This window comes from Podarcis vaucheri (genome assembly GCF_965113315.1).
Source record: "Podarcis vaucheri genome assembly, chromosome: 2".
In the NCBI taxonomy this organism is placed as follows: domain Eukaryota; kingdom Metazoa; phylum Chordata; class Lepidosauria; order Squamata; family Lacertidae; genus Podarcis; species Podarcis vaucheri.
This window is the reverse complement of record NC_138760.1, coordinates 126,870,544-126,883,966: the sequence shown is the minus strand read 5'-3', so window position 1 is coordinate 126,883,966 and position 13,423 is coordinate 126,870,544. Positions and strand designations below refer to the sequence as shown.

Below are 13,423 nucleotides of genomic sequence, written 5' to 3'. Positions count from 1 at the left end.
GCCTCACTAGGAAACCGACATGTGTCTCTCTCCCATCCTAGTCCCTCTCCCATCTCGATCAAGTTGCGAAAGCGTTTACACTCCCAATTCTCACTCCAGATTCAGTCATCGACCCAACTCTGGTCAGTCAGTTTTATGGTGCATACCGTATTTTTCGCTCTATAAGACGCACATTTCCCCCTCCAAAAATTAAGGGGAAATGTGTGTGCGTCTTACGGAGAGAATGCAGGCTCCTCGGCTTCAGCGATAGCAATGCGAAGCCTCCGAAGTGCAGTGGGAGCGCTCCCGCTGAGCTCCGGAGGCTTCGGGTTCCTTTCGCTGAAGGGTAGATGCCCCTTCAGCTAAGCAGCCAAGTGGGAGGAGAAATGGAAGGGGCTCCGTTTCTCCTGCCGCTTCGCTGAAGGGGCGCTGAGCAGAGAGGGGGAGAATTTTTTTTTCTTGTTCCCCCCCTCTAAAACAAGGTGCGTCCTATGGTCGGGTGCATCCTATAGAGCAAAAAATACAGTAATTCACCCCAACTTGCCTGCACAATATTTGCTGGCAGGATATAAGGCCTCACCCTAGATTCGTATGATGACATGAAGATAATGTTGGGAATCTGAATACCTGCAGCTTTACACAGAGTCAATTAGGGTTTGGCCGACAGCCAAGGCAATGTAAAGGTGTGTAATCTGCCTGGTGATACAGAGGCATGGAGACAGCTCCATGATTGGTCAAGCTCTCATGGAAATAATGATTTATGGCCTACTAACTGGAATGTGTTAGTTGGAGTGGCTAGTGTAGGAGTTGGAGGTTGAGAGTTGTGAGTGGTGTCAGAGAGAACTAGTCAAAGATCCGTGTTCTGTTCCTGTAAATAGTCCACTGTATATAATAAACACCTATAACTACAGGTTACTGGTTCCTGCTTCGTCCATCCTGTCTGCAACCAGTTGCCAATTGCTTCCGTGGACTCTGCGCATACTCTGCTAGGTCTGGCAAAGGTCCTGCAACAAGTCAGAAAGTTGCGAAACACCAATAGATAACCCGCAGCTTTTATTTTCCCCAGTCCCATTCCTAATGTTCTTCAATCCTCCACGTAGTCCTTCTGCAAAGGTAGTGACTGTATACAGGGCACACAGATTTCCTACTCAGTAATTCCAAAGATAAATCTTGGCGCAGCGTCAAGGGAGCCAGGGAGCTACCAGGCTCAATTCAGCGGGTTGGTACTAGCGTATAAAGCCCTAAACTGGTTGGGATCCAAATTCCTAATAGAGCGGCACTCCTAATATCAACCATCTCGGGACCTATGATCTTTTGGTGGTGCCCGGTCGGCGTTCAGCCATGACAAGGCCTTCTCGGTGGTGGCTCCCCAATTACTATTTATTTACTTACCGTATTTTTCGCCCTATAGGACGAACTTTCCCCCCTCCAAAAATGAAGGGGAAATGCAGGCTTTCGCTAAAGCCTGGAGAGTGAGGGGGGGTCAGTGCACACCGACCCCTCTTGCTCTCCAGACTTCAGGAAGCTATCTGCAAGCCTGTGGAGCCCGGCGAGCGCGGCACTGTGCGCCCCGGGCTTAGGGCAGCTATCCGCAAGCCTGCGGCGCCTGGCGGGAGTTCCTGCCAGGCGCCGCAGGCTTGCGGATAGCTGCCCGAAGCCCAGGGTGCGCAGCGGGTTACAGCGCCGCGCTCCCCGGGCTTCAGATAGCAGCAAGCTCCTGGAGGAATGGCGAGGTTGAGCGCAACCTTGCCATCGCTCCCGGAGCTTGCGGGGGGGGGGGGGGGAAATAAAAATGTTTTTCTTTATTCTCCCCCCCCAAAAAAAGTGCGCCCTATGGGCCGGTGCGCCCTATAGGGCGAAAAATACGGTAATTATTTTGCCTACCGCTCTTCATCTGAAGATCTCAGGAAGCTTCACGGCATAAAAATTCAGAACAAAAGCACAAAGTACTAATAAGAATAAGAACAAAACAAGCCAATCACTCTCTCCACACAGTAGCCATAAGTCAAAGAAAGCGAAAGATCATGCAGTTCCCCACAGTCATAAATCAACACAGCTCACAGTCCAATTCCTCTTTAAAAAAGAAAAAAGAAACCTTTTAATGGAGTTTTTATTCCCTTGGATACATATTTCAAATCTATTTAATTAGCGTAAAGGTAAGGTAAAGTACCCCTGCCCGTACGGGCCAGTCGTGTCCGACTCTAGGGTTGTGCGCTCATCTCATTTAAGAGGCCGGAGGCCAGCACTGTCCAGAGACACTTCCGGGTCACACGGCCAGCGTGACAAAGCTGCTCTGGCGAGCCTGCACCAGCGCAGCACACGGAACGCCGTTTACCTTCCCGCTATAAAGCGGTACCTATTTATCTACTTGCACTTAAGGGTGATTTCAAACTGCTAGGTGGGCAGGAGCTGGGACCGAAAGACGGGAGCTGACCCCGCCACGGGGATTCGAACCATGCGATCGGCAAGCCCTAGGCACTGAGGTTTTACCCACAGCGCCACCCGCGTCCCTTTATTTAATTAGTGTAGCGATTGTTAAATTCCATTTGGACCGTTGTTTTGTTTTTTCCATGTTCCAGAAGTGTGGCAAACCTTAAAGTTCCTAGACTTTATTATTGACCATTTGAATGTTTATGTAAAAATTATGCAGAAATTCTGAGGGAACACCACCAACCGCTGGTGTTTTTAGCAACCGTAGAGCTTTCTTCAGGGAACTGTTGCCCATCGTAAGGATTAAGACCAGGCCCGCATTCTCTTGTGGAGAACTTTCTGAGGGCTGTGTCCCAGCAGGGGACTATAGAGTCAAGGGTTTGCACCCACCCAAACCCCTCTTTATCCACCCCAAGCACATCCTGCAGCCAGGAAAAAGCACTTGAGATGATGGAGCGTGGCTGACAAGGAGGGCGTGTTGGAATATTAAAGAAAGAACTTGAGAATTGGTCTTGAACAGGTTCCCTACCTCAGGCCCAGTGAAGACTTTCAAAGATGGCATTTTGGTACACGCGTTAGGTCCAAGCAGAAAGACTCATACTCCGTTGTGTTTATTATTAAAGGGAACTTCCTGACAGACACACATCAGCTACATACAACTATCTGACTTTTGGAAGACATCTGAAGACAACCCTGTATTGGAAAATTGTTAACGTCTAATGTTTTACATGCTGTGAGCCGCCCAGAGTGGCTGGGAAACCAAGCCAGATGGGCAGGGTATAAATAATAAATTTAGTATTATTATTATTATTTATTATTATTATTATTAGGCCTACAGAGTCCCGGCTAGTGCAGAGTGCGAATGTCGCTAACATTTAAGGCAGGTAAAACCTAACAAGGGACGCGGGTGGCGCTGTGGGTAAAACCTCAGCACCTAGGACTTGCCGATCGTCAGGTCGGCGGTTCGAATCCCCGCGGCGGGGTGCGCTCCCGTTGCTCGGTCCCAGCGCCTGCCAACCTAGCAGTTCGAAAGCACCCCTGGGTGCAAGTAGACAAATAGGGACCGCTTACTAGCGGGAAGGTAAACAGCGTTTCCGTGTGCTGTGCTGGCTCGCCAGATGCAGCTTGTCACGCTGGCCACGTGACCCGGAAGTGTCTTCGGACAGCGCTGGCCCCCCGCCTCTTAAGTGAGATGGGCGCACAACCCTAGAGTTGGACACTACTGGCCCGTACAGGCAGGGGTACCTTTACCTTTACCTAAAACCTAACAAGGCATGGTTGGATGCTGTGCAACAGAAGTAAAGCAATGGTTTGAAATTTATTTCATCAAAGGAATGATCCAAAGGATCGTTGCCTTAGTCCTTACAAAAACACATACACACTCTCTTTGAACAGATTGATCCAACAATTATTTTCACATCAAGTAATCATCCAGGATCTATGCATTTCCTCAAGTTCTTCCCTCAAGTCCAGCTCCCAGAAGGACAGGCATTTCTAACCAGTAGGTTCACCAATAAAGGTAAAAGGTAAAGGACCCCTGGACAGTTACCGGTAAGTCCAGTCGAATTAGAGTATGGGGTTGCGGAACTCATCTCACTTTCAGGCTGAGGGAGCCGGCGTTTGTCCGCCGATGGCTTTTCCGGGTCATGTGGCCAGCATGACTAAACTGCTTCTGGCACAATGGGACACCATGATAAGTGTCAGAGCGCATGGAAACGCCATTTACCTTCCTGCCACAGTGGTACCTATTTATCTACTTGCACCGGTATGCTTTTGAACTGCTAGGTTGGCAGGAACTGGGACAGAGCAACGGGAGCTCACCCTGTTGTAGGGATTCGAACCACCGACTTTCCGATCGGCAAGCCCAAAAGGCTCGGTGGTTTAGACCACAGCGCCACCTGCCCCCCCAATAATCAATGACAGGAGACAGGATCGCAAACAATATAAATTGTAGTATACCATTTATTTAAAGAAATTGCACACTACAGTTAATATTGCTTGCGATCCTGTCTCCACTTCCATCATTCAGCTGAGGTCCAGCTCTGAGGGCCTTTTGGTGGTCCCCTCCCTGCGAGAAGTGAGGCTACAGAGAACCAGGCACAGGGCCTTCTCAGTGGTGGCACCCGCCCTGTGGAACCCCCCCCCACCAGATGTCAAGAAGATAAACAATATTATATGACCTTATGTAGACATCTGAAAGCAGCCCAGTATTGGGAAGTTTTTAACATTTGATGTTTGATTGTGTTTTTATATTTCCCCGGAAGCTGCTCAGAGTGCCTGGGGAAACCCAGTGAGATGGGCGGCATATAAGTAATAAAATTATTCTCATCAGGAATGTTTTGCCGCTACAATATTTTCCAGTTATTAAATATACCAAGAAAAAAGCACACCAAGAACTCAGGCCAATGTAAGTTTCAACAGTGGGAGTGGTCCCTACTCGCAAATCAAGTCAATAGCAACAAAAACTAATCCATTCAAAAGTATGTATTCTGACAAGGATTACAAACTCAAATAGAGATTACAAACTCCAACAGCCCTGTCCTGGTCTCTAATCCATAATTCACTTCTGACTTCTGCTCAGTGATTGAGGCTGGGACCTCCATGACGAATCTCGACTAACATGAACTTTACTCATAAACTCTTATCTCTAATTCTGTAATGAATTGTTGTGTTATACATATTTTTATGGGTTTAAGTTTGTAATCTCTGTTGGAGTTTGTAATCTCTATTTGAGTTTGTAATCCTTGTCAGAAACTAATCCTTGGATTAGTTTTTGTTGCTATTGACTTGGTCTGTGCGTAGGGACCACTCCCACTGTTGAAACTTACCGTATTTTTCGCTCTATAGGACGCACCTTGTTTTAGAGGGGGAAGAACAAGAGAGAAAAAATCTCCCCCTCTCTGCCCAGCGCCCCTTCAGCGAAGTGGCAGGAGGTACTGCGCAGAGAGGGGGAGAATCCCCCCTTGTTTTCCCCCTCTAAAACAAGGTGCCGTTCAAGGTGCATTCAGCCGCCTTCAGTGCGCACCGACCCCTCTTGCTCTCCAGGCTTCAGGTTCCTTTCGACCTGCTCTTTGGGGCTGGCGTGGGGGAAGCCCCCCGCCAGCCCCAAAGAGCAGGTTGGGGAGCAGCAGAAAGGCGCTCAGCCTTCCCGTTGCTCCGCAAGCTTCTCGGGGCTGCCGGGGAAGCCCAGGGCTATGGCTTCTTTAGACCCACGCACGCTCTCCCGGCTGGTGAGGTGGCGCGCGGCTATGGCACTGCCCCCACCTCCCGCAAAAGCCCACAGGAGCCGCGCACCCTTTAAGGAGCGTGGGGCTCCTGTGGGCTTTTCTACGAGGAGGGAGAAGGGACTGACTGGCCGCGTCAGTCGCTTGTCCCTTCTGAGGAAAAGCCCGCAAGAGCCGTGCGGAGCTTGTGTGCGGCTTTTGGGGGCTTTTCCTGCCTGCCTCCCCCCTGCATTCGCTCCATAGGATGCACACACATTTCCCCTTCATTTTTGGATGGGGAAAAGTGCGTCCTATAGAGCGAAAAATACGGTACATTGGCCTGAGTTCTTGGTGTGCTTTTTTCTAGGTATACAATTTTCCCCAAGCCTGGAACACCTTCCGAAGCAGCCAAATCTGGACCAAAAGAAAAATGTCTCTCTCTGCCATGCCCCACACCTTCTTTGTAAAAGGAAGGTGGGCTTTCTGGTATGGCTTTACTCCAAAGTGGTCTCCCTTTCTTGGTCTCGTAAGAAACTAGGCCAAGCAGAAGGCTTTCCCGGAGGAGGATTGTTCTGTAGGCGGCCTGTCCGCAGCGTGGTTCCTGCGGTGGCGGACCAGGTGCGACTTGCTGATAAAGCCCTTCTCGCAGACGGCGCACTTGTAGGGCTTCTCGCCCGTGTGGGTCCTGCCGTGGGCCAGGAGGTTGGAGGTGCTGCTGAAGCTCTTCCCGCAGGCGCAACACCGATAGGGCTTCTCACCGGTGTGGGTCCTCTCGTGGAGGATGAGGTGGGAGCTCTGGATGAAGCTCTTGCCGCAGAAGGAGCAGGCGTAGGGTTTCTCTCCCGTGTGGGTCCTCTCGTGCGTCACCAGGTGTGACCGGCGGCTAAAGGCCTTTCCGCAATAACTGCACTGGTATGGCTTCCCACGGAAGTGCGGGCTGTTTCTTCTGAGATCCTCCTTGCAACTGAGCTGCGTCCCGTCCTTGCACGGGTAGGCCGATTCCTGGATTTCAACCGCTTCGTACTTCACGAGCTCCGAATCGAAGCTTTTGCCAGATCCGCCGTCTGGCCCTGGAGGCTGCTGCCGCAGTGGGGTTTGATCAAGAGAGATCTCATTTGTCCCGCAGGGAACAGATTCCCCCACCCGATTCCTCGGCCAGCTCGCCGGTGGCCTTTTTGGTTCGCCCTGACCCTCCGAGGTTTCGCCCTCTTTGCAAACCCGGACGACACTTTCCATGACGGGTGGTTCCACGTTGTCACGGCTTTCCTGGGGACGGTTTTGCCCATCGCACTCACCCACTTGCATGTAATCTGTTGAAATTGTTAAAAGAATGTTGATGTGATTAATAAGAATCGTAAGCGTTTTATGATTTATACCCCACCCATGTGGCTGGGTTGACCCAGTCACTTGGGGCAGCTTTTAACACATATAAAAACATAAATGTTGATGGCCTATTTCAACTCTGCTGGATTTACTCAAAACCTGCTAAGCTATGTCTTTGTCTATACTGCTTCTTAAAATATTCAGTAAACATTATCCATTGATACTTATTGATTTTTCTAATGTTCCTTGTAAGCCGCTCAGAGGTTACATGACAATTAAGCGGAACATAAATTTTGTTGATTGAAATTAATTATAAATAAACAAATAAAGCAAATTTTTTGCTGGATTGCTATGTTTTGAAACAATTTCTCCCCTATTTGATTGTTATTGTTAATGGTGTATTGATTTGCATTTTTGTTGTTCTTTCGCAAGACATTTTGAGTGTTTTTTATTTGAAATGGGAAAGCAGCACACAAATCAAAAATTTAAATCATGGTGATCGTTGAAAAGAATTGACAACCAATCAGGGTGACCAGGTAACGGGACGCAACTCTCATTTCGTGGTCTATTCCATTGACTATAGGTGTGGGGGAAAGACGGAAAGGTCTTTCCATTCTTCTGCTGGAAGAACAGAAACATTTGTCTCCTCCTCTGTTTGAAAATTTTCCTTCTCAGCTGCTCATGACAAGGATTCCCTTATTAAAAAACAGTGTCTGCCGTTTGCTTTCCCCCATCTACTCCTCCTCCCACTCCAGTCCCTTTTCCTTTTGTGCCACACCTTTTTGACTGCAAGCCTGAGATTGGGTATCCTCCTTACCTCGTGAGCTCGCGTCTCCAGAGCCGGCCTCCTCCTTCGCTCCCCTCTTCTGCTGCCTCTGCCCCGTGTCGGTCAGAACCTGAGCCGGTTCGGAGAAACTGTAGCCATCCTCCTCAAAGGCTGCTTGCATCTGGAACGACAAGAAGTAACCAAACAAACCCCTGTGTTGCAAAGAGAACGTCAGCAATGTCTAGGCAACACGATGACCATGTACATATGCAATAGACAATCTTTATAGAATTCCTTTAAACCATAACAAGTACAAAATGAAATCTTTAGTCTCAAAGTCTCTGAAAATCTTTAAATGAAGCGAGGTACCAGACTTTGTACGATGAAAGACAAGCTGTGAAGCTTTGTGTATTCAGCAAATATGATGTCCAACACTGAGGAGTGATTCCGGATATTGACTACTGTTTCGTAGAATTCTTTGTCAGCGTGGTGGGAGGATACAGAATTGCTTCATAAACTGAAAATATTTATTTTTCATGAACTGAACAAATTTGTAAAAAATATATATGCAGGGATCGAACCTGCAACCTTGGTGTTATCAGCACCACGCTCTAATCCACTGAGCTTTCTGAGTATACCATTGTCAAATACCACCCTATGTTGCTATGTGGACACCATCGAGATACATGCAGGGCTGGTCCCAGGATGCCTTGCAGCAGTTCCCCTTCCTCACCCCACATTTTGTCGCTCTGGCCCTCAAAGCTCTCCGCAACAACAGCCTCACCTGTTTCTGCGGCCTCTCAGCCTCTCGCTGCCTCAGCAAGAACTCCTCCGCCAGAGCCACCGCCTGGGAGCACGTTTCGGGCCCAACCTCCCTCACCCATCCCTGGACCTCGGGCGGCAAGACAGCCAGAAGCTGCTCCAGAATTAGCAGCTCCAGAATCTGCTCCTTGCTGTTCCTCTTCACTTTGAGCCACCGGTGGCAGACGTCTCGCAGGCGGCTGTAGGCCCCTCTTGGCCCCTCGGCCTCCTGGTAGCAGAAATGCCGGAAGCGGTGGCACCACCGCTCCCGGGCCAGGGCGTCCTGGCGCAAGATGGCCGCCTTCACTTTCCCATAATCCTCTCTGTCCCCAGCTTCCAAGCTGCCGAAGGCCTGCTCCGCTTCTCCACTGAGTGCTGGCAGGAGCCGGGCCGCCCACTCCTCCTGGGGCCACCGACAGGCTTTGGCCACTTGCTCGAAGGAGGCCAGAAAGCCCTTGGCATCCTCCCAAGGGGTAGGCTCTTCTGGTGGGATCTCCCAGTGCGTGTGGTGGGACTCTACCATCTTCAAGAACTCCTGCCATTGGGATTCCCAGTGCTGAAGCAGCCCTGCGCCTGACTCCTGCTTCACCTTCTCTCCTGGTACCCTGGATTCAATGTCCCCCATCCTCCCAGTCCGGAAAGCACAAAGGTCTCTCCCTCCTTCAATGAATTCCTCCCTTGTTGTAGCACCACCATGGTCTTGGTCTTCCGTTTTCATGCCCGCGAGCGGCCACTGCTTGAGCGTAGCCTGGACCACGTCATCTGGCTCGTTGTTCCTTTGACCTGCGTCCATCTCCTCTCTCCCTTTCTCTCTCGGAGCTCCCAGACGCCGGCCGTGGGTGGCAGAGGTTCAACTCCAGGGCTTCCTCCCTCGGTGGTCCAGCCTGGAAAAGCCTCTTAAGAGCCTCTGTTAACCATCCGTCTGACGCTCAGCGTCAAATCAGACTCCGAAGCGGGTTAGGCAGCAGCGAATGCCCAGCTGAAACACACAACGAAAGAACTGTGTTAAAATGGGGAAATACAGTGGTACCTCGGGTTACAGACTCTTCAGGTTACAGACTATGCTAACCAAGAAATAGTACCTCAGGTTAAGAACTTTGCTTCAGAATGAGAACAGAAATCGTGTGGCAGCAGTCAGAGGCCCCATTAGCTAAAGTGGTGCTTCAGGTTAAGAACAGTTTCAGGTTAAGAATGAACCTCCAGAACGAATTAAGTTCTTAACCCAAGGTACCACTGTATCCGAGATGTGAAAAAGAGTCCTTTTGGCTCTGCCCAACGCCATTGGGCACTGAACTGGGCCAGCTGGTCATTACAAAAATTATTTTTTTTAATGAATTGGCACCTGGGTTTGCTATCCCTGCTCACTCTTGGTCCCTTCCCCTTTGCGGAGACTTGCTTTTATTGATTGCATTGCATTGGAGGAGGGCGGGGGAAGATGTTCTGGCTAAATATTTGAAAGAACCTCCTGGAACAGCCTCCCTCGGAAGATGGTGGACTCCACTTCATTGGAGACTTTAAAAAAGATGCTGGGCGGCCATGGGTCAGGGGTGCTTCAGCTGTGATTATTGTGTGGAATAATGACCCCTTGGGTCCCTACGATCCTATGACCTTGGGACTGCAGGGGCAACAACTCCGGACTGACTCCGGATCAGGCAGCTTCAGCATCAGCTGAACCATAACGCAGAACCGCATAGTGCAGAAATCTCTTTCTCTCTGCCCCGCAAAAACCAATGCCTCGCCCATCATTTTTGCAAAAAGCAACACAGAGGAAGCCTGTGTTGGCATTTAGAGCCCAGGGCAGGCTGCCTCTCCCTCCTTCCAGCCTCCCCTTCCAGGCAGGGATTCCCCAGCCTCTGCGCGCGTGCAAAGTGCGCCCTTGCCACTTACCCAAGATCCTCCTCCCTCTCCAAAAAAAACCCCAACCCGGATCGCCCTGCCAGGTTGCACCAGCTCCCGGGGAAAAAGTGCATTCAAAAGAGACCCGTTTCCGGGATGGGGAGAAACACTGCGAGAAGAGAGATGCTCCCTTCTAGGAGGAGCGGGCTCTGCGGTTGCCACCCTTTCCCTGGGCGCAGATTGTTGTTGTTTAGTCGTTTAGTCGTGTCCGACTCTTCAGAGCACGCCAGGCACTCCTGTCTTCCAGAACACTGTCCAACCCTCTCATCCTCTGTCGTCCCCTTCTCCTTGTGCCCTCAATCTTTCCCAACATCAACTCTCAAGAGTCTCCTCCAGCACCATAATTCAAAAGCATCAATTCTTTGGCATCTGAAGAAGTGTGCATGCACACGAAAGCTCATACCAAGAACTAACTTAGTTGGTCTTTAAGGTGCTACTGGAAGGAATTCTTTGGCAATCAGCCTTCTGTATGGTCCAGCTCTCACTTCCATACATCACTACTGGGAAAACCATAGGTTCCCCGAAGAATTGATGCTTTTGAATTATGGTGCTGGAGGAGGCTCTTGAGAGAGTTTTCCTGACAGTAAGAGCTGTTTCCTGACAGTAAGAGCTGTTCGACAGTGGAATTTGCTGCCAAGGAGTGTGGTGGAGTCTCCTTCTTTGGAGGTCTTTAAGCAGAGGCTTGAAAACCATATGTCAGGAGTGCTCTGATGGTGTTTCCTGCTTGGCAGGGGGTTGGACTCGATGGCCCTTGTGGTCTCTTCCAACTCTATGATTCTGTGAGTCCCATGGACTGCAAGAAGATCAAACCTCTCCATTCTGAAGGAAATCAGCCCTGAGTGCTCACTGGAAGGACAGATCCTGAAGCTGAGGCTCCAAGACTTTGGCCACCTCATGAGAAGAGAAGACTCAGTGGAAAAGACCCTGATGCTGGGAAAGATGGAGGGCACAAGGAGAAGGGGACGACAGAGGACGAGATGGCTGGACAGTGTTCTCGAAGCTACCAGCATGAGTTGGACCAAACTGCGGGAGGCAGTGGAAGACAGGAGTGCCTGGCGTGCTCTGGTCCATGGGCTCACGAAGAGTCGGACACGACTAAATGACTAAACAACAACAATGTGTCGGACACTATATGTATTATTATTATTATTATACCACCCTATACCTGCAGGGCGGTTCACAGAATAATTTTCAAAGGTCTCCAACTGTCAAACTGCCAAAGAATTCGTTGCTGCTCTAATCCTTTGACCAAAATAACGGCCTTGATCTCTGTGCCATCTCTTCCATTGCTGTCAGCTGGATCACTACCCTCCCATCAGATGTCAGTGAGATAAATAACTACACAACTTTTATAAGACACCTGAAGGCAGTCCTTTTTTAAAAAAAAAAATTATTAGTTTTTCACAAAGTATAAAATCACATACAATACACACAATACACAATACAAAAATATACACACAAAAAACAAACTAACATGTATAATTTCAAATCCTTCCCCCCCCCATAAACCTTGCTTCACCGACTTCCCCATACCTCCCCTTTCTGCATTCCAATTTCCAAATTTGTTTCAGCAAATCCTCCCCCTTGATTTTATCCAATTGTTTCCATTTCTTTTCTTTTACTTAATCTTTTACAGCTGTAATTCCTTACTTTCTATAGCCACAACATTTTAACACTCGTTAATTTTACAATAATAATAATTTTACAATAATTTTACAATATTTCTTAAGATAAATTTTAAATTTCTTCCAATCTTCTTCCGCTGTCTCTTTCCCCTGGTCACGGATTCTGCCAGTCATTTCAGCCAGTCCCATGTAGTCAATCACCTTCATCTGCCATTCTTCCAAGGTGGGTAGATCTTGTGTCTTCCAATACTTTGCAATGAGTATTCTTGCTGCTGTTGTAGCATACATAAAAAATGTTCTGTCCTTCTTTGACACCAATTGGCCAACAATGCCCAAGAGAAAGGCCTCTGGTTTCTTAGGGAAAGTACATTTAAGTACCTTTTCCTTTCATTATATATCATTTCCCAAAAAGCCTTAATCTTCGGGCACGTCCACCAAAGGTGAAAAAAGTACCTTCAGTTTCTTTACATTTCCAACACTTATTATCAGGCAAGTGGTAGATCTTTGCGAGCTTGACTGGGGTCATGTACCACCTATAAATCATTTTCATAATATTCTCTCTTAAGGCATTACATGCCCTAAATTTTATACCGGTGGTCCACAACTGTTCCCAGTCAGCAAACATAATGTTATGACCAATGTCTTGTGCCCACTTAATCATGGCTGATTTAACTGTTTCATCTTGCGTATTCCATTTCAGCAACAAGTTGTACATTCTTGACAAATTCTTAGTATTGGGTTCTAACAATTCTGTTTCTAATTTTGATTTCTCCACCTGGAAGCCAATTTTCCTGTCTATAAACCTCCATTATTTGGTAATAATGGAGCCAGTCTCGTACTTTTACCTTCAATTTCTCATAACTCTGTAGTTTCAGTTGTTCCAAGATTTCCCAATATTTTGGCCATTTGGCCTCCATATTGAGCTTTTTCACTGCTTTTGCTTCCATTGGCGACAACCACCTTGGGGTTTTATTTTCCAACAAATCCTTATATCTAATCCAAACATTATATAATGCTTTCCTAACAATATGATTTTTAAAGGCTTTATGAGCTTTAACCTTGTCGTACCATATATATGCATGCCATCCGAATACATTGTTAAAACCTTCCAAATCCAAGATATCTGTATTCTCAAGAAGTAACCAATCTTTCATCCAGCAGAAAGCCGCTGATTCATAATACAGTTTTAAATCTGGCAGGGCAAATCCCCCTCTTTCCTTTGCATCCGTTAAAATCTTAAATTTTATTCTGGGTTTTTTGCCCTGCCAGACAAACTTCGAAATATCTTTCTGCCACCTCTTGAAACAATCCATCTTGTCCACAATCTGCAATGTTTGGAATAAAAACAACATTCTTGGCAGTGCATTCATCTTAATAGCAGCAATTCGGCCTAACAAGGA

The 13,423-nt window shown here is 48.2% G+C and overlaps 1 protein-coding gene and 3 long non-coding RNA genes across 4 annotated transcripts in view; 2 read left to right on the top strand and 2 right to left on the bottom strand.

Annotated features, from left to right (window-relative positions):
- The window catches only part of LOC309527463, a 38,178-nt gene extending 37,289 nt beyond the window's left edge, over positions 1–889 (top strand). The window contains exon 2 of the long non-coding RNA XR_014217244.1: positions 347–889. This is a non-coding gene — a long non-coding RNA (uncharacterized lncRNA). The remainder of the gene's footprint in view (positions 1–346) is intronic.
- LOC309527449 overlaps positions 1–13,423 on the top strand; it is a 67,711-nt gene that overhangs the window by 49,316 nt on the left and 4,972 nt on the right. The window lies entirely within an intron of this gene.
- On the bottom strand, positions 3,005–4,740 carry LOC309527457. The gene is made up of 2 exons (XR_014217238.1): positions 3,674–4,740; positions 3,005–3,300 (listed from the first exon to the last, which is right to left on the bottom strand). It is a non-coding gene; the product is annotated as an uncharacterized lncRNA (long non-coding RNA).
- On the bottom strand, positions 5,259–10,640 carry LOC309527355 (zinc finger protein 500-like). Its single transcript, XM_082214138.1, has 4 exons — positions 10,390–10,640; positions 8,486–9,481; positions 7,753–7,882; positions 5,259–6,922 (listed from the first exon to the last, which is right to left on the bottom strand). Exons 2-4 carry the CDS (start codon positions 9,293–9,295, stop codon positions 6,147–6,149), a joined length of 1,716 nt encoding a protein of 571 aa, XP_082070264.1. The 5' UTR covers positions 9,296–9,481; positions 10,390–10,640; the 3' UTR covers positions 5,259–6,146.

Bases quoted from the DNA above. Each gene is read 5' to 3' on its own strand.
- LOC309527355 (XM_082214138.1), bottom strand. From the start codon at position 9,295: ATGGACGCAGGTCAAAGGAACAACGAGCCAGATGACGTGGTCCAGGCT. The intron at 7,883-8,485 runs GTGAGGCTGTTG...TTGTCGTTCCAG, and splicing joins CTGAGAGGCCGCAGAAACAG to ATGCAAGCAGCCTTTGAGGA. The intron at 6,923-7,752 runs GTAAGGAGGATA...CAATTTCAACAG, and splicing joins TGGAGACGCGAGCTCACGAG to ATTACATGCAAGTGGGTGAG.